This window comes from Panthera onca, chromosome A2 (assembly GCF_046562875.1).
Source record: "Panthera onca isolate mPanOnc1 chromosome A2, mPanOnc1 haplotype 2, whole genome shotgun sequence".
Classification (NCBI taxonomy): domain Eukaryota; kingdom Metazoa; phylum Chordata; class Mammalia; order Carnivora; family Felidae; genus Panthera; species Panthera onca.
The window spans coordinates 154,313,063-154,337,728 of NC_138340.1; the positions used below are offsets into that span (position 1 = coordinate 154,313,063).

Here is a 24,666-nt window from a genome sequence, read left to right on the forward strand (position 1 = left end):
CCAAAGCCAAAGGTGCTCTCCCGCCCATGTCGTCCCCACTGCCCTCCAGCAAAGCCACAGGTGAGCCTCAGGGAGGACTGCACAGCACCCTGAGGAGTTTCGCACTCACCAGCGGATAGGCCTGCGCGTTCTCCTCCAGGAGCCAAGGTAGCAGAAGGTACTCACCTCCCACAGGAACCATCATGCCCCGCCCTGCCCCGACTCTGCCCGGCCAGGCTGGCAGTGGAACCACGACAGCCATCCAGATGTTGGCAGAGCATCAGGAAGGAATCCGGGGGAAGCCAGCTCTCGAGGATGCCGCCTGGAAATGAGAACGAGCAGGCCGGGGTGGAAAGAGGCAGCCAAGTGTGGCTGACCTGAGCAGGCTGGCAGGACACGGAGGCCTTGGCTCCTGAGACTCAAGGTTCTTGATGCCCACAGGCTTAGCTGTGACCCTGCTGGAATCTCAGCAGATGTCTTGCAAGGTCACAAAAGCTGGGCACCAGTAGAGCCGCAAAGGCCTCATGACCCAAACTGCCTGCTCCAAATAGCATCACTTGTAAGCCAATCCAACACAGCCTTTTTAAAAATGCATTCCCTGCACAGCCTTGTTATTTGTGGGATCGTTTATTGCACACGTAAGGTGCTCAGCGCAACAACGCGGCGTGGGCTGGTGGGAGGGGGTGGGACGCAGGGTCCTGCCCTGGACACGCTTACACTCTCTTGGAGGAGAAAAAGCAACAACAGGTGAAATAACAGCAATCCTAAAAGATGGAATTAAGTGCTGATGTGTGGGACACAGATTATTAATGCAATAGAAATTCAGAAGTCAATGAATTGAGAAAACGCTGCACCAAGCAAAGTACTTTGAAATTATAATATGTTTCTGCTGGTGGTTCTGATACTCTCCTTTTGCTGTTTGAGCCCCATAAACTTCAGAAAAGAGTAACATATTGGTTGTCACCCATCACATTAAAGAGCTTTTCAAAGAAGGGGTATGCCAGGGATACACTTTGTCAATGTGAAAGCAATATGCAAAAGCTTCTATGGTTACAATTAGTGGCAGTAAAAATATAAAGAATATGCAAATTGCTGATAAGGGAGGTAGGGGGAAATGGTAAGAAAGCTCTAAGCACTTAAATGGGTTAAGGGATCACTGGGGACAAGGGGAGTGGGGGAGGTCTTTGAAGACCAGCTTCCCCAAGGCTAGTTCCCTCCTGCCCCCCAGTTCTGCCAACTTCCTACTGTGTGAGGAAAATGTATGGCCACCCATCCATTAGCCCTGAATGGTGCCTAAGTGCCCAAGGGAACGCGTACTTTCGTTTAAATCTATATGATGTTTTCATTGTTTTATTGTTGGAAAACCAACCAACCAACCAACAGTACAAACATGCATAACGTAAAAACTCAAACCCCCCGCCCCCCCGCCCCCGTGCTGGTTTCCCCGCCTCCTCCAAGTTCACTGTGAACTGCTGGGTATAGATGCTGCTGAACATTTTCTATGCGTGAACAAATGCGTGCAATTATATACATTGTACGTGTACTGTTTTTACAGAAATGAGGTTCCACTGTGCAGGCTGTTCTGCAACTTGCTGTTTTTTCCTTACCAAAATGGCTTAACACCCTTCCCAATCAGTCCAGATGAACGGCCTCATCCTTTTTTAACGGCAGCATCACAGTCTGCTGTTTGCTGAGAACCAATGCCATGTAAGGGACGCTGGGGGTTCCAGGTTCTTGCCATCTCAGATAACCCCACAACGAGGGTACTGGTTCCCATCAAGCTCAGGTGTGTGTCTTCTTCTGTGCCTCCGTCACATGACTCTAAGACCAAAATGGGCATTTTCTCCTTTTGTCCCTTAGAGGCGGAAAGATTTCCTCCAACTGATCCTGGACGCCCGACATTCCTCCACCTCCGTGGGCGTGGAGAGCTTTGACATGGTCAGACAAGTCTTCTCCACCGACTGCACAGCGGGTCCCTCCCACCTGCACCAGCCCAGACGCCTGTCCAAGCCTCTGACTGTGGATGAGGTCGTGGGCCAGGCCTTCATCTTCCTCATTGCTGGCTACGAGATCGTCACCAACACGCTCTCTTTTGCCACCTACCTCCTGGCCACCAACCCTAACTGCCAAGAGAAGCTTCTGACAGAGGTGGACAGCTTTAATGAGAAATTCGTGAGTACAGTCGTCCTTGTGAAATCCACAGGAAACGTGATTTTGTGTTCGTAGAAGTGAAACTTACTTTTGATAACTTCCTTGCGAAAATCACATGCTAAGTGTATGAGATGAAATAGGGCCCACCTTCTCTGCCTCTCTGGGTTAGCAAGTAAAATGGAGTGTTCAGAACAACAGAAAAATAAAAAGAAGGGAAGGGAGGGGAGGGGGAGAGGGAGCGGGAGGGAGAGGGGGAGGGAGAGGGAGAGGGAGACGGAGAGGGAGAGGGAGAGGGAGAGGGAGAGGGAAGGGAGAGGAGAGGAGAGGAGAGGAGAGGAGTATTGTATACGTATCTTCACTGTCTAGGGCTGTACATGAAACCAGGCCTGGCTCAGGGAGGCTGCAAAGTCTTAGCAACAGGTGAGGGTCAAAAGGCAGGGGCAGGAAAGAGGTGTGGTTTCCCACTGCTATGACTGCGGAGTCAGCTCTGGGAGGCAAGTGTGAGGCAGGAAAGGGGACCAAGCTGGAAAGTGGGAGCGGGCATAAGGATGGGCCAACCCAAAGCAGGAATGAAACCCGGGTGAGCACCAAGCAGGAGGGCCATAAATGGAATGAGGTGAAATGGGGATGGCCAGCGCAAAGTTCAGATTCTGGATATTCCTTCTAGATGAGGCTCCTCTTTGGTGAATCTGAAACAAACTTTCAAGAGTGCCAAGCTAGGCTACTTAATCGCCAGATTTTTTTCTGGATGCTTTTGTGTGTATTGCTTTGACTTACAAGTTGTTAAAATCATTTTTTAAATCTGTGCTTTTAAAAGGAAGACCAGGGGCACCTGGGTGGCTCAGTCGGTTAAGCATCCAACTCTTGATTTTGGCACAGGTCATGATCTCACATTTCATGGGTTTGAGCCCCACATCAGTGGGGAGCCTGCTTGGGATTCTCACTCTCCTTCTCTCTCTGCCCCTCCCCTCACTAAAAATAAATAAATAATAAATAAATACATACATACATACATAGATTGAAGACCACCATAATAGACTTCTATTACATGCTGAGCCTACTTGGGATTCTCACTCTCCTCTCTCTGCCCCTCCCCTCACTCTAAATAAATAAATAAATAAATAGATTGAAGACCACCATAATAGACTTCTATTACATGCTGATATAATTATTACATTCACAATTTGGGGAGGTAGCCTGTTCTGTTATTAGAATCATCAGAAGCTTTTTAAAATATATATACTGAGCTGAAAATTGCTTCCCACTTCTTTAAGCCACCAGGGAAGTAGATGCAAGGTTAGCCTTTCTTCACCAATGCAGTTCTCCAATATTTTGATATTTCAAATATTTGAAAACTTCATTAACTATGTTACTAATTGCCTCAACTTTTTGGCTCATCATGAGCTCCCGGTCAACGTAAAGTTCCACATTCTTATGACATCTGCCAAGCCAGGTCTCCCCAATCCGCTGCTTACACAATTGATTTTTTTGAGCCTAGATGCAAGAGTTTATATTTATCCTTATTATTGCTCAACTCAGTCAAAATAATTTTGAATCTTGATTCTGCCATCTGTCATATTAGCAGTTCTTCCAGCTCTGTGTCATCTGAGACTTGCTAAGCCTGCCTCCTATTCCATCCAAGTCATTGATTAAAATGTTGAACAGGACAGGGCTTCCCTCCAGGTTGAAATTGATCCATTAATCAATATTCTTTGGGCACGGAGTCTCAACAAGCCATGCATCCAAATAACCCTACCACCTATTCCTACCATCCACCCTATTCTGTTTCATGGGTACTTGTGGTATTTTTCTGTCTGTCTTTCTGTCTGTCCTTCTGTTTGTTTGAGAAGGGACCCAAGATGTCTGGGGTATGTTACAGAAAGAGAAATAAGAGGAGCTGAAGGGCATACCGGTTAGGATGCATTTAGCAGCACATAACAAAACCCCAACCCAAACTGATTTAAGCACAAAAAAACAAAAAAAAAAACAAAAAAACTGGTGGGGAGGAGGGACTTAATAGTACAGATCACTGAGCAGCTTAGGAATAGATGTGGCTTCAGGCAAGTCTTTCTGGGCCTCAAATATGTGCTCAGGTCCCCGTTTCTCCCCAGTTCTTGGTTGTGCCTCCTTAATACTGGCCCCATTCTCGTTGTGCTTTCTTCTCAAAGCCCAGGCAGCCTGCCAAGAATGTATAGGACTACAGGCTTCCTTGCTCATTACCAAGGGCAAAAAGAATCTGTGGCCCCAAATTCTCAATAACAATCAGGTGAACTCTGGCCAGGATGCTTAGGTCACTGCCCATTCTTGAACCAACTATCATGGCCATGGGAATGGGGGCATGGAAGGGCTTCAGCCAGTCAATCCCACCCCTAGAGTCAGTCACACCCATGTCATATGACAGAGAACTCAGGAGACACCTGCCAGAGGAAGTTCTGGTTGCCATCCCAGGAAGGCAGCAAAGGCAATAGTGAGAAATCGCCCCTTGGTCTCAAACAAACCAGAACACAGGTCAAACTAAAGACATTTAAGCATCTAGAGAGTGGTCAACAGTGTGGGAGATAGGGCAGTGTATCGAAGAGGGAGCAGCAGCTCTAAGAGGTAGAAGTCATGATCCTTACCTTCATGGAATTTAATCACCAACTGAAAAAAAAAAAATGGAAAAAAAATACCTCCCTTCCAAATGAAACCCTCCAGGCCAACAGAAGGCATCAAGTAATCAAGTCCAGAATGTGTGGTCCAGCCTCCTTCCAATCCCCCCAGCCCAAGATAGGGCTTCTTTCCCCCAGAGAACTACCTTCCATGGGGCTGTGCAGAATATTACAAGGCACTGAGACCCTATGGGGAAAAAGCCAGATTTTGGTAGGTAAAGTTTTTCAAACTGTCATGTGCATAAAAACTATCTGGGGAGATTGTTTAAAAATGCAGAAGCCAGGGCCCTTTCCTCAAAGATTCTTATTCCGTAAGTCTGGGCCAGGGCCTAGGAGCCTGCATTTTAGATAAAACATACCAGGTGATTTTGATACAGGTGGTCCCTGGTTCCACTTTAAGAAGTCAGCCCTAGACTCTCAGGGTCCAAACCCCTCTTCTAAGAAGAAACAGGGTCCAATGCTCTGCCCCAGCAATGGAAGCTCCCTGCCCCCACCAGGTCATTTTCTTTCTCTGAGACAAACTAGGACTGTCTCTGAGAAATAGGAATACATGGGAGTTATCGTTTTTAAAAAATTGATTTGGCAGTCACAGCTGTGTTAATAGTTGTATAAGTGTAACACATGGTACCCACTCAATGAATATTTGTAGGTTCTTTCTTCCTTCCTTTCTTTTTCTTTCTTTCTTTCTTTCTCTTCCTTCCTTCCTTCCTTCCTTCTTTCCTTCCTTCTTTCCTTCCTTCCTTCCTTCCTTCCTTCCTTCCTATAGTCAAAGTTCTGTTAACATGGGCCATCTGTCAGGACATGGAAATGCAGATTAGATGTTCACACATTCGATATTCTCCTGAAAATTTGCATGTAATGTAGGACTTGTTATAATTTTCCTGTTGCTTTCCATTCAACAAATATTTCTTGAGTGCCAGTTAATGCCAGACTCAGACCCCAGACCCTACCCCAAGTATCTAGCTCTTCCATGATACCCCTGTAGAACCCCACACATCTCATCCGATGATTTCTCTTGTATCTGTTAATGGGATCGCTGGATTCGAGCTTCAGGGTTTCTTTCCTCTGAGTTATATCCTTTTATAGCAATGTTCTATGAGAGTCCGACAGAAGCTATGTCCCTCTCCCCAAGAACAAGACTGTATATGTACACTGTATCAATCCAGGATTTTTTTTCTGTTGATAGTGATAGAAAACTTAATCCATATTAGCTCAGGGAGTTTATTGACCCACATAACAGAAAACTCCAGAGAGGAGATTTGTCTCGGGTGTGGCTTGATGCAGGGGCTCAAACTCTGTCACTGGAACCCGGTCTTCTCTCTCTCCCCATCTTTCAGCTCTATTCACTCTAGGCATACCCCATTCTCAGACAGGATCTCCCTTAGTGGTCTCAAGACAGCTGTGGAACCAGTGTGTTGAACAATCTGAACTATGTGAGGTACAAACATGGAAACTTTTCGTGTTTTCTCCAATTATCATTTTTTTACTGTGCTCTGATGATCTCCTTTTCCCTTTCCTTGATGATGGCTCCCATAGATCTCAAAGATTTCTGGTCACTTTTCGTCATGAAAAAGTCCAGACTAGTCTGGTCCAGTTTAAAATTTCAGTCTCTGATCCAATTTAATGTCCTTCCATGTCCTTAGCTCACGCTGACCTGTGTGGCCTGAGGAAGCTGCCCCGGGGACAGCCTGTGGTCTGTTTTTAATCCTTCCTAGCCTTTCCCTGTCCCTCCTGGGCCCCCTTCTCCTCCCAGGGTTGGGGCCATCTAACAGAAGTCCCATTCCTACACAACGGAGGCTTCTCTCAGCACCTCCCATGGCGCTGGCACGGGGCCCTGCAGGACTTATCCAGAGGGCTCACGGCTTCTGGGCATTGGGATCTCCTGGGCAGTCAGCCCCCTGGAGCAGGTTACCGGCAAGATGGCTCACTCTGAGCCTCCATGCCTCCTTCAGTGTCCATGTGACCCAGGGGAGACACACACCTTGGCCACACCAACAGTGGCTGCCCCCTCTGCCCTGACATCTCTCTCCAGTTACTTTTCCTCTACTCAAATAGGCAGGGAGGGCAAATGAGCAATTCTGCCGTATCCACAGGTGAACGAAATGGAGAACGAAATGCCAGACTCAGCCAGCTGCCCCCAAACTCTATGGGTGTTCTATCCTAGACCCATCCCTTGGCTCGGACCCCGGCAACACTCCTCTCTAAGCTGATGATTCCTTGTTCCGACGAGTGTTCCTTCAAGTCCTCGAATCCTTCGATAGGCTGATGGGAGGGTAGTGCCGAGCCAGCTCAGGTGCGATGTGAAGCAGCGAGAGTCTCTTTCTTTGAAGTCCCAGCGAAAGGCTCACAGCATCTCACTGGTAGCGATTGGGCCACACGCTCAGCCCTCCACCAATCACAGGGACTGAGGAGATTATGATACTCTGATTGACTTAGACCTGGGTCACTTGCCTCATCCCTGGAGTTGGTGCCTGGGAGCAGCCTCCCAGGAACCACTGAGACCTCAGATGGAGGAGAGGGAGATCCCCAAACCCCTGTTCCTGGGAGTGGGGGGAGAATAGCTGCTGGGTGACCAGAAAACGGTGTGTCCACCCAAGTACCCAGAATCCATGGTCCCCAGATCAGAAGCTCCCGCTTTCAAATTTCTGCAATCACACACACCTTTCCGCTGAATTTTCAAAACCCAGATTTCCTGAGCCGTGGGATGGAAGTCCAACAGCACGTCACGCTGCTTGCACTCTTGGGCTTCTCAACCGTGAGCATGGCCTGCTCTTATGTCCTTCTCATAACAGTGTGGCCACTTCATGCCACATGTCCTGTGATTTCCACAGAGCCAGTCAATGCTTCCTTATTGGTTAGAGTGAAGTCCCGCTTGGCGGTTGGCCTCACTGCCTCCTTTATCAGTCAGGATGTGAAACTGTCAGCAGTGAAAGTCACTAATTCAGCAGAACTCAACTTCTGGCACGCATAAGGACACTTGGAGGTCTTCCCTCACTACTGAAGATGCTCTTGGTACATGTTTTACAATTCACACATTCTGTCCAGTAATAGTCCGTGTCCTGCCACCTGTTTTGACCCAAGTGGCCTTGATGTCTTTCTCATTTCGGTGTACATATTTCTGTTTCCAGTTATAATATGGTTATAACCCACTTTATAATTCCTGCTGCTTTGTTCTAAGGCCATATGTGTTTCCTTCCAAATCATCTGGCTTTCCTCTCAATCCACCACCAAAATTCAGCTTAAAACTTTCCCTCTCAAGTCACCCAATCACTTGCCCCATGTTTCCTTTGCCCCATGTTTCCTTAGTCCTATCGAAGGGGCACTACCTTCACTAAATTCAAGCATTGAGGAGCAGGGAGCAGTTTGTATGTGTACTACTCGTAAAATTGAGAAAGCACACCAATTATTTAATAAGACCTTTGTAACGGAGATGCTTCATTGTGTTCTCCAATATCTAATTTTGAAAAGGATCGGAAGGAAAAAAAAAAAACCCAGCCTCTTTCCATATAAATTGTGTTTGCTATAGCTTCAGCACTTTATGTGGAAATTATTGACTTTTGATCTGGCCAAACCATTCTCTCTTCTTCTCTTTGGTGCCGGACTGTGCCAGCCGAAATTTATGACCCATTTTCCTTCTGTTTAATTGTTGTTATAAATCTGCTGTGCAGAACCCAGTTGTAAATTTATCACAAATTGGGCTAGATTGATATACAGCCTCTCTTTAGGATAATTTGAACACAGTTATGCCTTAGAAGGAAGGCCATATTCTTAAAACTTCTCTTGAAGAGCTGCTTTGTAACCATTATAAATATCTAATTAAAATACAACTTACTCTTTCTTTTTCTCTTAAGGATAAAAGCATTCCATGCTGGGTATTTCAACTGATTAGCTCATGCTGCTAATGTGAGCAAGGATGAGGATTTGTTCCTTGAAGCAGCCAGAGGATCTCAAAGGGGAAAAAAAAGCATATTTTGTGGCCACACACACACACGCCATTTTGCTCCCAACTGGCTGTTTCATAAATATACATCCTTTGTCACAAGAGGAAGGTTGGGTGGAAAAAATGTGTGTAGCTTCACACAAATTCGTCCTCGCTATGGAAAAAAAAAAAAAAAAAAAAAAAAGTCTCCCAGTTTGGATCGTACCCAGGATGAATCTTCAGGGTCGTCCTCACACCAGGAGTAGGGCATAGTTGATTTTAAGATTCAGGGGAAAAACTGGAAATGGGTTTTCCCCCACTGGACAGGTTCCCTCCCCTTTTGCCCAGGTCTGCTCAAGTCCTGCTGTCCAACATTTTAGGAGGAATATGCTCAGGGGTCCTCGTCGACACGCTCACCCGGCCCCATGGGGCTTAGAAGTGCATCTGAGCCCTTTCCTGCAGATCCCATAACAGCACAACAGGACACAAAGCTGAGACGTACAAGGCAAGAGGCAGGAACTCAGAACAACTTACAGCCCTAAAGTCATACCAAAGAATCAAAGATAAGAGCAGGGACACCGGCACGGTGAGATTGGCAGCAACAGACCACTAGACTTCCACGGCGGGGCCTGAGATTCTGCGTTTCCAACAACCGCCCAGGTGGTACCAACACTTCAGTCCATGGTCGACGCGCTGTGAGCAGCCAGCTTCCAAACCCTCAGGCCTGCCTCTCCCCGAGTTGTGCTCTATGTGGCAAGCACTTATTCCTAATGCCAAAGCACTGATCCTCCATGACCATTTACATCTTGTTAATAAATTATGAATTTTTTTCAAAATGATCCCGAAAAGAATGATGCCACTCTCACTTTACTGAGAGGGAAAGTGAGGCGAGGGTCACCCAATCTTGGGTATATCTCTAGAGGCGTACTGCCTACAATCCTGAACTTATCTTGCTTCTCCAGGGTGGGAGGCTAGGGGGAGCTTTTGAGTTGATCTGAAGTCATCTTCAAGGCAGATGAAGATGATAACCAGAGCCTTCTCTCACGATGCACATGTAGACTGGAGACCTGCCACATCCAACAGGTACCCACCAGGCTGGACCTTTTAGGCAGGGAGCTCCTCCTAGACCAAAAGCTCCCCTAATGAGCCCTTAGTGTACATGGTAGCTTTAAGAGTCCCCAAATGAGGGTCCATGCAGAGATTACTGTGGTCAAAGAGGACTTCTTTGATGCTATTCCCCTGGGGGCCTGGAGCAAGATGTGGACTATTCTCACTGCAGGTGGAATGTGTCCAACTTGCCCACTCCCTGTCCTTCATTCTAGAAGAGTCTGACCTAGAAAATGAGCCTCTCTCACCCTTTCCTGGCATTCCTATAGCTAATATTAGAGCACAGAAGTCTTGACAGCCTATAAGCGGGGCCTCTCTGGGTGTGTTCTAGAACTCCATCCTAGAAGTCATAATTTGTGGCTACTGCTATGAAAATACCAGTTCCTGGAAAGAAGACAACTCAAGAAAACTCAAGAGTCCCTGAAGCAGGGTGACCCATCACCCTGGATCAGGTGGCAGCCCCAGTTTTTCACTGCCCATGTGATTGTTAAGTACACGCACTGATCTTCATGATCCAGGTCACCTGCCCATTTTTTCCCTTGGGGACACCTGCAGGAAGGCAGGGACCATGTGTGCTGTGAATGAGTGCTGCTCAGGGCCAAGACCTTCCTGTGCCACCACCTGGGGCTCCAAACTCTTCCCCATGGCCTGGAGACATCCACACCCCATGCCCACACACCCACCAAGGAAACTCACCCTCCCTGGCCTTGACCCCCTCCCATGGGTTTCAACAGTGACAGCCACATCCTTAGACCTCACACCATCCAGGAACTCTGAGAAGCCCTGCTGCCTCTTCCTCTCTTTCCTCTCCTTCTCGTCCTGCTCCTTTTCTGTCTCCTCTCCTCTCTCTCCAAAGTTCACCACACTCTTTAGTCTCCTTGCCCTTGTTCTGGCTCTAGTCCCCGAATCAGAGTGACACAGAAGTTTCCTGGTTCCACCTCCTGACCCACTGCCCACGTGGGAGCCCCTGGCAACCCAGAAGCCTGTAGTTTTGTACCAAGATGTCCCGAATGGGGGCAGTGGGGGCAATCAAGCGAGAGGCAGGTTGAAAAGCAGGAAGGACTTACAGATGTTTTTCCTGTGCTTCCCAGATCAGCACTTCAGCACTTTGAATTTTTAGCAATTAATGCTCCAAGCTGCCCCCACCTCGCAGAGAAGTTCTGTCTCAGCAGAGGGAGAGGTGACCCACAAGGAGTGGTTCCTTGGGGAACAGGCCACACCAATCAGCATATATTTGGTGCCTTTCATGTCGCAACTCAGAGTATTTTATATTCAATATCTGAGCCTCTAGAGGGCCAGGCTTTGTGAAGCAAATAAGCTGGTGGGGTCAGTGCACATCAATCCAGAAAAGCAAGAATTAAAAATAAACTGGGGAAAGTGGGCTCTACAGGTGAAGCTCGGAATTCTGTGGGTCCTCTTGGCACTGAGGTAGATTCTCAACTGAATGGCTTATTTATTTAACTACTGCTCTCATTCTGGGCCCTTAAAACATCACAGGTATGGGTTGTATTCCCAACCATTAGCTTTTGGAAGGAAGGAAGGAAGGAAGGAAGGAAGGAAGGAAGGAAGGGAGGAACATATGCATTTTTTTTTTTTAACTCCACTTAACTCCAGTGACCAAAGCTGCTTTCACCCCAGTGGAGCAGGGCCTCAGAATGGTCTCAGCTGGCACAAATTTAAAGACTCCCATTCGTTTTTCCATCCATCCATCACTAGGCTTAAAATTTCACCACTTAGAGATCCTTCCTTTGTTTCACCACAGTATCCATTATTAAAATGCCACTTACTCCTGGGAGGGGCAATATAATGAAGTCCCTGCTAGGATATGAGCCCTGTGAGAGCAAGGACGCGGCTGCCTGGCACACTGCTACATCCCAGGGCCTCCAGCAGTGCCTGGCACATAGTAGGCTCGTGATGAATAGGTGTTGGATGAATGAGCGAATGAACAAATGTTCACTTGCCCCTTCTTTTCTAACTGCAGATAAACTGAAAGCAAATTTGAGTTGGGGAGATGTAGGAAGGCGCACAGGAGAAAACAAGGTTACTGCACCCTGGGAGGAGGAGATGGGAGTCAAAGAGACAAGGTCACGGCCAAGGGAGATGCAGGCAGATGAAGGCAGCACCCGGTGGTCTGTAGTCCTATAATTGTGCTGGGACCCAGAACCTGGCATGCCAAGGAACAGAGGGAACCTGGGCTCTCAGGGTCAGAGGGGATCTTCAGAGCCATCTAAGGCAGCCCCCCACCCAGGACAGATAACATGCCACTGCACTTGAATGCTTCCAGGAGCAAGGAAGTTGCTACCTTATCCTTACATTAAGCTGAAATTTGGTTAATTGCCCACCCGCTTGCCTACTTGTTCTACTTCTCTCAGTTCATGGTATTTGTCTAGTGGAGTCAGCAAGTCAGTAGCTTCCGCCTGGGGAGGCAGGGTGGGGGCTACTTCTATGCTCACTAATCGTCAGCGACTGGGGATCTCAGAGATGGAGAGAGGAAGGGAAATTGAGAAGTCAGTAGAGAACAGGGACCTTCCTAAAATGTTTGCCTATAGCCTAGACGTTCAATTTACTCTGTTTTCTGGCAAGTCTGTGTTGCCCCAGGACTGTAGGCAGCGTTATCTTTTATTTTGGGTGTTTTGTGTGTGTTGCGTTTGTTTTTTGGTTTGGGGATTTTTTTGTTTTTAGCATTTTGTTTTACAGCTGAATATGGTATGTGTGAAAATAGCAACCACATGAGCTTGTTAGCCCAAGCATATGAATATTCCAGATCAGAAGGGATGTTTGACTCCCCTATGAATTGCAATGTGTAAGGTTTATAAAGTTAAGCACTTAGAATTCTGTCTTTAAAATTTAAATATTTAGATTGGGTCTCTAGGACACAAAAGGCAATGCCTGTTTCTCACTCGCTTAATTTGATTTTTTTTTTTTTCTTTTTGGTAGCACAAGTTGTTTTTCAAAGCCTCATTCCTTGAATGTTCCCTATAGGAGGAATGTAATTAAACTCCACTGGCCTCCCCCTGCTGGGACCAAACTGGGGCCAGAGCTGTAGCAAGCATAAAGCAGATACCCTGCGAAAAGAATCCTTATTATAAAGATGAGAAGAGAATCAACTTCCCTCTGGTTATGAACAAGAAGCTTTAGAAAGCCACCCAGGCTCTTTCTTGCAATGGGCTTAGACTCCAAGACATTTTAATTAGTAATTTAAGACTGGAAGGCAGAGGATAAACTTCTCACCTCCTTAGCTATAGGCAAGAACATCAACTCGATGAGAAACTGGTTCGAGTGGCTGAGGAGGAGGGAGGGCCGGGGGGAGGGTGTTTCTTGGAGAAGCACAAACTTCTCCATGGAAGTGGTATACCTAGGTATCCTGGCCTTGTCAGTCACGATTTAGGGGTCCCACTCCTTGAAGGCTGTCTTCCCTCTTGTTGGCAACAGGCACCGCCTCTCGCTGGTGCACCTGCTTGGTTGCAGAGTCAAGAAGCTCTCACTGAGGGGAGGGCTCCCAATCACATTCAGACCAAACCTAGACTCTTCTCTCATCAAGGAGGCACTGCCAGCCAAGTGAGGGGACCCGAGACCTGGGTGCTATGGCCCTCGCCCTGCCAACGGCGCATGTGGAGGCCCTGAGCTGCCACTCACTGGCAGTGTGTCATGGAGGACTGGCACAATAATCTCTGTTCCTCAGTCTTCCTGTCTATAAAATGGGGCCAGCAACAGTATATAGCTTGTGAGGTTGTCTCAAGAATTAAGTGAACGAACCTAGGTACGATTCTGGGCACAGTGCCAGTGTATACGCTATTATCCCCCATTCCCCTTTCTGTGCCTCAGTTTCCTTCTCTGTGAAAGGAAGAGGTCGAACTAGACTTCTTCGCTGGAAGAGATGATGATGATGATGATGATTGAACGTTTATATGCCAGGCCCTAAACTAAGTTCTTTACATATAAAAGTTAACTCGACTCTCACAACTTTACGAAGCAGGAACTATCACCATCCCCATTTAATCGATGGGGATAGAGAGGCTGTATGAGTCAGGGATATCCAGAGGAGCCGAACCAATGGGGGGAAAGGGGAGGGGGCAGAGTAAGAGAGAGAGAGAGAGTTTTTAAGGAATGGACTCATTAGATTGTAGGGACTGGCAAGTCCAAACTCCACAGAGCAGGCCAGCAGTCTAGAAACTCAAGTCAGGATTCAATGCTGCAATCGTCAGACTGAGTTTATTCTTCTTCAGGAAACCTCAGTTTTTGCTCTCAAGGCCTTTCACTGATTGGATGAGGTTCATCCACATTATCAAAGGTAATCTCCTTTAAAGTCAACTGATTGTACATGTCAACCACATCTATAGAATATCTTCACAGCTACACCGAGGTCAGTGTTTGATTAAATAGCTGCGTTCTGTGGCCTACCCAAGTCCGCATGAAAGGCTAACCATCACAGAAGCATCGAGAAGATCATCTGTCAAGGGTTATAAACTAGCATCGGGGCCTAACTTGGATTAGAACTCACACCTCCCCACCATGCAGTCTCCATTCTTTTCAGCATTGTCTCTCACGTTCAATGATTCTGAAGCTGCTCCTCAATGCCATGGTGTCCTGCCTGATGGCGTGGGTCAGTGATGGCTCCAGCGTTTCTATAAAGGGGGGCTTCTGGGCTGCCCCTGGGGTGGGGAGCTTGTAGCTGTGTCTGTCCCACACTTTCACGGCATTGAGAAAAATGCCAATTGTCCAAGCAGATGGGGGCACACACCATCATCCGTCACCTTCATCTGCACCATCGTGACCTGTCATCCTGGCTCTCTGCTCTACGGATAAGTTTTCCTAGAAGGTCTTGGCTTTGTGGTGGCTTTTCCCCCATCATTCTGGAACTTTTTCAAGGCCCGTTCTCTGAATATATCAGTTCTCTTTCTCTGTGGCCCACACAGCACAAGATGAAGAGTACGAGGCAGCTTCTTCATTGACCTGCCCCCCTGGGTGCCTACCCCACGCAGCAGGAATATTCCTGACACAAACATCATATCCCAGGGCTGCTTTCTCCCACCACACACCACTCTTGGTGCTTTTCTCATTTTTTTGTGACACTGGTCTTGTCTCATGTATTGTACACAGTCCTCCAGCCATCCCAGGCTTTCCCTTCGGGTCCCACGCCCCTGGAATTTCCCATCAGTTGCCTTTCATTGTGTTCTTTGCTCAAGAGCGTGAAATGTGCATCTGAGACATTTGTCCTGCAGCCGATTACCGACCTGGCCCTCTTCTGCCATTACCACGGCACTGTAGAAAGCGAGCTCTGTCCCACCTCTCGCTGGCTCTCCACTGGACAGACTAGATGCTCCATCCAGACTAGATGCTCTCCCGGCTGGCGCCAGCCGTTAACTGCTGCTGAATGCCACCTTCCTCGTCCTGAGACTATGAAGGTGCTGCCTGCTCTCTGTCTCACAAGGATGCTCCTCCTGCCCGACTCCTCCCTGATACGCAGCTGCTCCCCGCTAAGGCCTACAGAGTGCTCCCCAAATCCCCTGAGTCTCTGACTCAAGTGGACCAAGGCCTGGGGATAGAGGGCAGACCCCAGCCCACCTCTAGGCAGAATCTGAATTCAGGCAACTAGAGACCTTCCAGCACTTCCTTCTCCTATCCACTCAGCCACTGGGATTGAGGGCCACATGCAAATTAAGGCCCAAGAGCAGCCAGGGGTAGTCCCCGTCCTTGAGAACTTACTAGAAACCACAGATATTTGGGAGCCACCTCCAGTGATTCTGATGTAGCTGGCCCGCAGCAAGGCGGGGCATCATGCTTCTTGAAAAGTCTCTAAGCGATTCTACGGTACACCCCAGGCTGAAGAACTGGTGCCATATTCCCCTGAGGTGTATCTGCAAACTTAAACAGTGACCTTGGGTTGGATAATTAAGGACACGACTAACTTTACAAATAATCAGCATGATTACTGGAGTTGCTTTTTACTTTTGTAGAAGTCACTCATTTGGTCACCTGGAAATAGTGGGGCTTCTGCCACTGTGTTGTGGGGCAGATCCAGCCCACCCAGAGAGCTAAGCAGCAGAGACTCTGCCTGCCATGCCCACAAGGTGACTGCTCTGAACACTCAGCAGACCAGCCTCTGCGAAAGCACCTCTTAGATTACGACCCTTAGACCTGGAGGACCCCAAACCAGAGACCATCTGGCCTGCGCCCTTCACCCCCCTGCCCCCCGCAGGAGCAGGAGGGGCTGTCGCTCCATCTTATGGACAAGACAATGGAGGCCTAGGGAGCTCCCTCAGGCCACGTGTCATCTCAGAATGAAGGGAATGTGTTTGTGGCCGCTCAGAGCGTGTCCCTCCCTCCCTCCCTCTCTCTCTCTCTCTCATCCTTTCACCTTTCTCCGAAAAGCTCATTTAATGATTTGCCAGCCTGGCTGCAAATCAGTGATTTGTAGACCTGAAACACACTAATGATGTGGTCACCACCATCATCATCCTAACAGTAAACATTTATGGACCACCGTAATTATTCACGATGATTTTATGTATGAAATAAATCTGACCTAACTCTGTAAAGAAATGGGCCCTATGAAGCAAGATGATTATGTCAATTAGAAATCACCTAGAAACACTGAACGGAAGTGTCTCAAGTTCTGCGACACACGTACCATCTGGCGGTTTTGTTTCTGGGCGTGATTCACTGAGTCACTTTGTACGATTTCAGGGGGCATGGTCTCTCTTCCTTAACTCAGTCTCTAACCTGCGGCCGGTAGTAACTCTCTCCTATTTACCTCAGCTGTGTTAAAGTTCTGCTACAGAAATATCCCATTTCCAATTTGTTTTTATCAAGGAGTGATCCTTTGGGATCAAGTATTCAATATCAAACAATATTGATAATAATTATGATGGGAATAATGGTAAGAACGGCTATTCATTGAACACGTGTTCTGTGCCCCACCCTGGGCCAAACAATTCTAACAACCAGTTCGCTATTTTTAAGTGCAGAAAATATTTCCTTAAAGATTAGGAAATTGAAACTCAGAGATTAAGTGAAGGGCTCAAGGTGCAAACAGAGCCTAGATGTGAACTCAGATCTACCAGCTCACGGTTCCTTGATGCTGTCTTGGGACTGACCACTAGGTCTGTAGTAGATTGTTCTAGGAGAGCAGATGGCTGTCTAAAACCACACGTTCGGACACATTTATGACCCTTACGTTAGCACTGTGATAGCCAGGGCTCTCTCAGGGTGTCAGAAAGTTCCCAGAGTCATTTTTCCTCCTCTCCTGGGTGGTCCCCTCCTTGTCTTCTGCCAGGATAAATGGCATTTGCTACTTAGATCTTTGGCTTTGAGGAACTAAGAAACCCTAATAAATCAAGATGTGTCACTCTCAACCATAACAAATTAATTAATTTACTTCAACAACCAATAAACAGATCAAACAACATAAAAATCTACGGCAAAAGAAAGAAAGAAAAAAAACCTAAGCCAAGAAGTATATAGTTTCTTTTTACTTAACGTTTGAAAAATTTACATTCTCCTCATCTGCCCTTGGGTGTCTTAAAAGGAAATTCTATCAATATTTCCACGTAAAAAAAATTTTTTTTCTACATAAAATCCACATCAGAATCCCTCTAGTCATTGTGTTTCTTGGGTTTCAGACAGACAGTTTCTTCCTTGGGAATAATTCAGATGTCAAACCTGTCATTTATCATTGTATCTAGTAGCATTTTTCTCCCTGACCCTCAAAATTTAACTTAAAGCCCACTTAATAAGGTCTGTGGGTATCCTGACAAATACCCTTCTCAGGCTCTGTGAGATTTCTGGTGAGACAGGCCACATTCCAGCAAAACAAATCCTGTCCATTGCTGGCATCTAAACACTATCCCATTAAATGTCCACACTTGATTTTCTTTCCTACAACTGGAGGAAGGGATGAAAATACCGCCTATGCCTCCAACCCTGATTTCCTCTATCAAACTTGAAAGCGTTTGGAGCTGCAACACACATTTTTTTCTGATTAGTTCATTCACTTCCGTGTGAGTTAGGTGAAGTTTGGTCCATCAGTTTAATCCATCCCTGCCAGTGCTCCATCTTGGATAGTCATTTCCAGAAAGGAGCACCACCTAGTTGTCCAAGTCGAATCATTAGAGACTTCTGCCTTCTCAGCTGGGAAAGCCAGTGACCAAGAAAGCAACAAACTTTCCCCTAGGGATTTGTCTTCCTTAGCCATTTTCAGAAAGTCTGAAGTCAGCAACCTTAGAAGAAAAATAATTTCATATCCCCTCCTCCCCCTGCTCTCCCTCCTTCCCTGTGTCCTTCCCTGTGTCCTTAGGCAGGGTGACATGCTTCTGCTTGCTGACCCCTAGACAAGCTCGGCTGTTGGCCCTGTGACTACACCTGTCTGTTGTCACATCCGGGCACATGATAGGTGCTCAGTGCTTAGGTGAATGAATGAATAAGTGAATGAATGAAAGCTAAAGTTGAAAGAAACTTAGAGACCATTCAATCGAATCCCTTTATTCTACAGGTGAGGAAACTGAGGCAGGGGTCTTTGGGAGACCACCCGAGATCACGAGGTTTTGGTGTGGTTTCCTGACTCCAGGCCTATGCCTGTCACCTGTGCCTGACTCCGAGCTTAGCCTGTGTGCCCTTGACCCTACATTGTGTCTTTGGAGCAGGGAAAGTCTGCAGCTGTGGTCAGAGAGCGAGTGCCATACAGCCCCCAGCACGAAAGACTCTGTTTTCTCTTCTGGATGAACAAAGAGTCTCTTCTTCACTGTACAGGCCTCACCTGCCTTCCTCCCGGTAATTCCTGCTGCCAACAGCCTGTCGTCTAAGCCCAGCCTGGCATTCTTCAAAGATTCCTCAAGGCCATCTGCTCCCTGTCCTCTAAGCTTCGGCTCTGGGGATGTAATGTGCCCTTAGCAAGACGTCAAGACATTACCCCTCCCACCCTTCCAGAACAGACACCGGCATTTCTTCCACAGACAGTATTCCACAATTAAAAAAAAAAATTATAAAAGCTAAAAAAAAAATACTGGTGGCATACCAGTAGCCTCCAAGTGGGTGACAGTCATCAGTGAAAAACTTAAGCAAATCAGTCTGAATATAAGACATTATCTATTACACTCTGAACGTTAAATTAGTCAACTGGTGGGCATTTCTATAGCTTCGCTACAGACAGGGAACAGCAGAAATTGCTTTCTTCCCTTTGGGTTTAATCACCAAGAAATGTGAGGGCACAGAGATTAAAAACCAAATAATCTCCCTTCCTGCTTGTCCAGCCAGGCTAACCTTCATGCTGCACAGTGTTTACTGGTGGGAAACTGCCAACTTCTAGATGAAAGACAGGGGTGGGCAGGGGGGGTTCTCTCCTGTTATTTCCCTGCCAACCTGCATTCCTTCGGGAAAGAGTGAAAATGGAGGGAAAGCGGCCCCTGGTCACTCACCGGGGTTGTTCTCATGGATGTAGACAGACCATAAGTAATTCAGTGAGTCCACTCACAAAGACTCCGCTTGTCTGTGGCTGCAGCATTCAGGCAAGCCAAAGGCAACCAGCACCACCAAAATGCAGCACAAAACTCTTATCAGAAGATACCATTTTTTTCTAAATGTCATATATACAATTTTTATTGGAGCGTGATGACAGATAGTGAATAACTTAACATAAATTTGCATAATATAATACAGCTGTTAATTTATGATCATATTAAAGCACAAAGTTTTGTAGTTTGGGCACTTAAAAGTTGTAATCTTTGGAAACTTTCCCTCCTGTTTGCTCTTTATTTATTACTTATTTAGGGTTGCCAGATAAAACACAGGTGGCTAGTTAAATGTAGGTATTTCTGGAAAAAAAATTATAAAAAAGGGGTGCGCTTGGGTAGCTCAGTCGGTTGAGTGTCTGATTTCAGCTCACGTCACGATCTCACAGTTCATGGGTTCAAGCCCCGCGTTGGGCTCTGTGCTGACAGCTCAGAACCTTGAATTCTGTGTCTTCTGCTCTCTCTCTGCCCCTTCCCTGCTCATGCCGTGTCCCTCCCTCTCAAAAACAAACAAACATTAAAAAAAATTAATTTCTGATAAACACAGAATCATTTTGTAGTGTAAGTATGTCTCGTGCAATATTTGGGACATGGTTATACTAAAAAATGATTCATCGCATAGCTGAAATTCACAGTTTGCTGAAGCCTTCTATTTTTATTTGATAAATCTGGCAACTCTATTCTGACTTCATAAATACCCTATCCCCTACTGGCTCTATGGTCACAGTGGGGGGAGCAGGTATTGCCTATGGTAGGGCTCTTGGGATCGCTACGCAGAGTCAGAGGGATCAGATCACAGAGGTACAAATGCAAAGGGAGAAACTAAGCTAGGCAACATACCTGAGTTTTCCTGGGGCAGCCCTGGGAGTGTTAGAGCGATGGTTTTCAAACTTGTCGACCACAACATATCATAAGAAATATATTTAGAAGTCAACCGAGTACAGACATACCCATGTAATTAAACAAATGTTTTATGAAACAATATGTAGTCTTCTAGGTGTGATATACTCTATGTTCTATTCCATTCTATTTCCTTTTTTAAAATGCTGCTCTTAATCCCCTAAATTGAATTCACAATTCCCTAAAGGTTCATAGCCCACATTCTGAAAAACACTGGGTTAGAGGGTTATAACTCAGGAAAGTGAATAAGGAGCTTTTTTTTTTTTTCAATCCACTCTACAAATGAGGAAATGTGTCAGATCAGTTAAGAGACTTTCCTAGTCCATTTCACTAATTTGTGGCTAAACTAGGAATGAAATTTAGGTCTCTCAGCTCCCAAGCCTGTGTTTCTGGTTTCATTCTACCATACTTTTTAATGTCCATTTTCCCTATCTCCAACTTATAACACACATTCTAGGATCCACTTTTTTGTTTTATTTTACCTAATTACACTATTCCTAAACCACTTTGTTATTACTTCAGATTCTTCTAAAATTCCCAAGATTTATATCATTGCTGATCTAAAGTGATTATATCATTGCTTATGACATCCACTTGACTTCTAAAAACATTCAAACTAATTCATCTTGGCGCTTACCCTTTGATCCGCAGCATCTTACTTCCCCTCTGCACCCAATCTTGTCTCACTATTTTGGTGCCTCAGGAGATCTTTACACTTCCATGTACTCTCCCCTGGAGACAGGCACTGCCAGAGATGTAAGAAAAACATAAGAATAGTAACTATTACTTGTTACCATTTGTTCCCTCTAATAGTCCCTTTCGGAGTTGAGAAAACATAGGTTCAGAGAGGCTAAGTGTGTTTCTCAGGGTCACACAGCAAACACAGACTTGAAGAGCTCAAGTCTTTTTGCTCTAACTCCTATGCTCTGCCATCAGCACATGGAAGTGTGCTGAGCTGAGATGTCCGCAAACATCTGGCAGGAATACTTCCGGCAGGAATACACCGGCAGGAAAAAAAAAGACATCAATCCAAGAGATATCCATGGAGGCTGTATATTTTCTCACATACTAAGTCTAGATTTTCAAACCACATTCAGGACTTTCTGGAATCTTACAATCATTCAGTTTACTATCCTCTAGATCTTCTCTGTGACCATCCACTCCACGTGTACTTTTTTCCTAGCTGTGATGACAAAGTCCAAAGCAACGCGTGGTCCCCAGAGCGCCTTTCCCGTGTCTCCTATCGTGGCCCTAAAAGAGTACATCCTGGCTTGCAGAATCCAAATGCAGAGCTCCTTCTGGTGCTAGCTCAGCAGTCAGTCCGTTTACACGGAGAAGTTAACTTGGCACTCTCCCTCCACCCCGCAGAATAATCTTGCCTTTGGCTTCCTCATGGCTGAGCACAGGGAGCCACAACCCACCTTCCTCGGGGATGCACGAAGCAAGACGCTCATAGCAAGACTCACAGACAGCAATTTGCAGCTCCCTTTCCCCAGTTTATCTTCCTCCACCCTGAATGGAGCTGGGCGGATGGCTTAGACACAGGCTCCAGGCTGGATTCCCTGCCTCAAAGCCAGGTTGAACCCCTGAACCAGCCACATGACCGTAAACCTCAGTTTCCTGTTAAAGGGGATAATAAACCTATTGGCTCCATTCGGTTGGGGCTGATTAGATGAGGTGACACATGTAAAGCACTTAGCGTGCAGTCCTGTGCCTATGCCCCAGAAGCATTTGTTTCTATTTTGCTGTTGTTTCGATTCTTCCTGTCACTCCCATTGTACAGATGTCATCTCAGAAGCCTTAAGGAGACACGTGTCCCTTCATGTGCCTCTGATCCACCAGGGTCTCAGCACGTGCATCTGTGCCCCTCGGCCAGCAGCCCCTCTGCTGCCACTCCCGCATCCCTCACTGCCCCTCTGGGGTCCCTTGCTGCCCCTCCCTTTCAGCCTGGAACTTTTCCTGCCCTCCTTCCCTTCCAACAGAGTTCCTCTTTTCACATCCTATTTCCCCAGAACACTATTTTCTGCCAGAGACCAACAAAACAACGGTAGAATTACCAAGACCCGAGGACTTGGAAGGATTTCAGACATTGCTGGTTGATCCCGAATGCCCTCTCCTGGGCACCTGCTCGGGACCCATCATCCACTGGTCAGTCCAGGAATGAAGGGCTCACCTCTTCCATGTTTCAAACAGCTGGACCAGACCATTAATCCACAAATCCATTTCCCTATAGTTTCCACCTATAGCTTCAATTTACATTCAATAGCCTTCAATTTACATGGGCCCATGTAAATGACCCTTTAAAAGACACCCCTCAGGCTTCTGCAAAGTTTCTCCATGTGGCACACTTTCAAGTCCCTTGCCCACCCTAGTCTCCCTCCAGCCTGTGTCCCTCTAGAGGGTGACACAGCCGGAGTAGCAGGCTGACCCAGGGTGCGAGCAGATGGTGCAGAGGAGAGCACAGTAGCTGCTTCCATGATGGTTGTTTCCAGTGACGGGGACGGGGGGCGGCCATTGATAACCCGTTCTCCAGTTACCTTCCCTGAATTTGTCAAAATATATCTCAATTATTGCAACTCTGTAGAGTAATAAGTCCTACAAGTTTCAAATACACTGGACAGAGGGGTGCCTGGGTGGCTCAGTCGGTTGAGCTTCCGACTTCGGCTCAGGTCATGATCTCACGGTCTGTGAGTTCGAGCCCCGTGTCAGGCTCTGTACTGACAGCTCAGAGACTGGAGCCTGCTTTGGATTCTGTGTCTCCCTCTCTCTCTGCCCCTCCCCTGCTCATGTTCTGTCTCTCTCTGTCTCAAAAATAAATAAAAACATTTTAAAAATTAAAAAAAAAATACACTGGATAGAAAAGGTACTTCCTTTGATTTTTCCCCCAAAATTAACCCCTTCAAGCGTTCCAAAGCATGGTAAACAACTTCATACTTCACCCTCTTCAAATCTTTTCTTCAAAACACTTAGCTCTGTTGTGGTTTTATGTGTATGCGATTCGTCTCTCTCCCCCCACTGGCCCGACCGGAGGCTCCAAAGAGAGGGACTCACTACGGTAGCCCCAAAGCCCATGGGAATCCTGGGGGCCCTAAGGAACGAGGGAATGGATCTGTTACAGGCTCTGATCCCACCTCACCTCATCAACCCCATCTCCTTTCCTGTCATGTGCCAGACAACCGGGGGTCTGAGAACAGAGATCCTGCACTGGGGCGGCACCCAAGAGCCTGTTCCAAGCATGGTGTGGTGGCGGGGCCTAGTCTTCAGGTGAGGTGTGAGAAGCCAAGTGGGCATTCTAGGAGCATCTTCAGGGAGAAACCAAGTCAGAGAGAAGGTCAGACCTGCCGGAGGAGAGTAGTCAATCTAAACAGGCCGGCCAGAGGGGAGGAACCTAGGGCTCAAGACACCAGGATGGATGTGGATGGGGGAGGGGCACACAGGACTCCTCAGCTCCTCAGCCGAAGCAGCAGTGAGCACTCACCAAGCGCTTACTGTGTGCCAGGCACTGGTAAGTGCCGTCTGCAAACAGGCTTTTTGCCAACTACGCGAGGTGTATTTGTATTACCTCCATCTTACTGGGTGAGAAACTGAGGCTGACAGTGAAGCTGACCACAGTCACACAGCCGAGAAGCAGCGAGACGCAAATTCAGATGTGGGCGATGTGACTCCTGTGGGCTTCTACCCAAGGCACAATACTGGCTCCCAAGGTGGAAGCTTGATGTGGAAAGAGGGGGAAGACCCTGAAAGAATTCCCCAGGCTGTCTGCACAGAGCTAGACTTTATATAACGTTCTGTAAGCCATGGGCTTAAGCAATGCCCTGGGAACTTAAAGATACAGCTGAGACTCAACCCTCAGGCCCCATTTCCTGTGGGGCGTTACAGGTGACTCCAGGGTGCAGCTGAACTTGAGAACCAGCATGAATCAAAACGCAAGAGGAAACTGCTCTTCCCTGCTCTTTCCACGGCAGAGCCCAGAGGCCAGGGGGACCCCAGAACGGGAGTCTCACTTCCATTCCTCAACAGGGACTGGAGTTTCAAGTTCTCACACCCCAAGTGAGGCCGAAATGGGTTGGGGCAGAGGAGACGTACTCTGGCCAAGACTGACCGACAGTCTGACGACCGGGTACAGAGGCCGCATGCGGCTTTTCCGTTAGACTGTACTGTACTGTTTCCAGCTCGACTGGCCGGTACTCTTATGGGAATGTTCAGGACCGAGGCCTCCTTCCTTGGCTACATACGTGTGAAGTCTCACCCTGTGTTTCCTAGCTTCACTCCTCATAAATCAGTTTTCAGGGCCTCTGAGCCTACAACAGCTACAGAAAGCACAATTTTGATTACAACATGATACTTCCACTAAGAGCACTCATCAGAAAGAAAGGTAACGCACGGGAACACGAAGAGCTTTCCCAAGTGAATTCCAGACGTTTTTGCTCTAAATGCATATGACTGTTGCCCTATT

General features: G+C 47.1%; 1 protein-coding gene and 1 long non-coding RNA gene across 4 annotated transcripts in view; one reads left to right on the forward strand and one right to left on the reverse strand.

Moving 5' to 3' along the window:
* Positions 1 to 24,666, forward strand: part of TBXAS1 (thromboxane A synthase 1) — a 156,058-nt gene that overhangs the window by 104,248 nt on the left and 27,144 nt on the right. The window contains exon 9 of the mRNA XM_060633934.3: positions 1,840 to 2,151. Coding sequence (XP_060489917.1) covers positions 1,840 to 2,151 — 312 coding nt within the window. The remainder of the gene's footprint in view (positions 1 to 1,839; positions 2,152 to 24,666) is intronic.
* Positions 1 to 24,666, reverse strand: part of LOC132679904 (uncharacterized) — a 58,128-nt gene that overhangs the window by 10,887 nt on the left and 22,575 nt on the right. For 2 of the 3 annotated variants that reach the window (XR_014137339.1, XR_009610391.3), the window contains one exon: positions 18,821 to 20,955. This is a non-coding gene — a long non-coding RNA (uncharacterized LOC132679904). Of the gene's footprint in view, positions 1 to 18,820; positions 20,956 to 24,666 lie in introns of those variants that run through there. The other variant, XR_014137338.1, reaches the window with a different exon arrangement.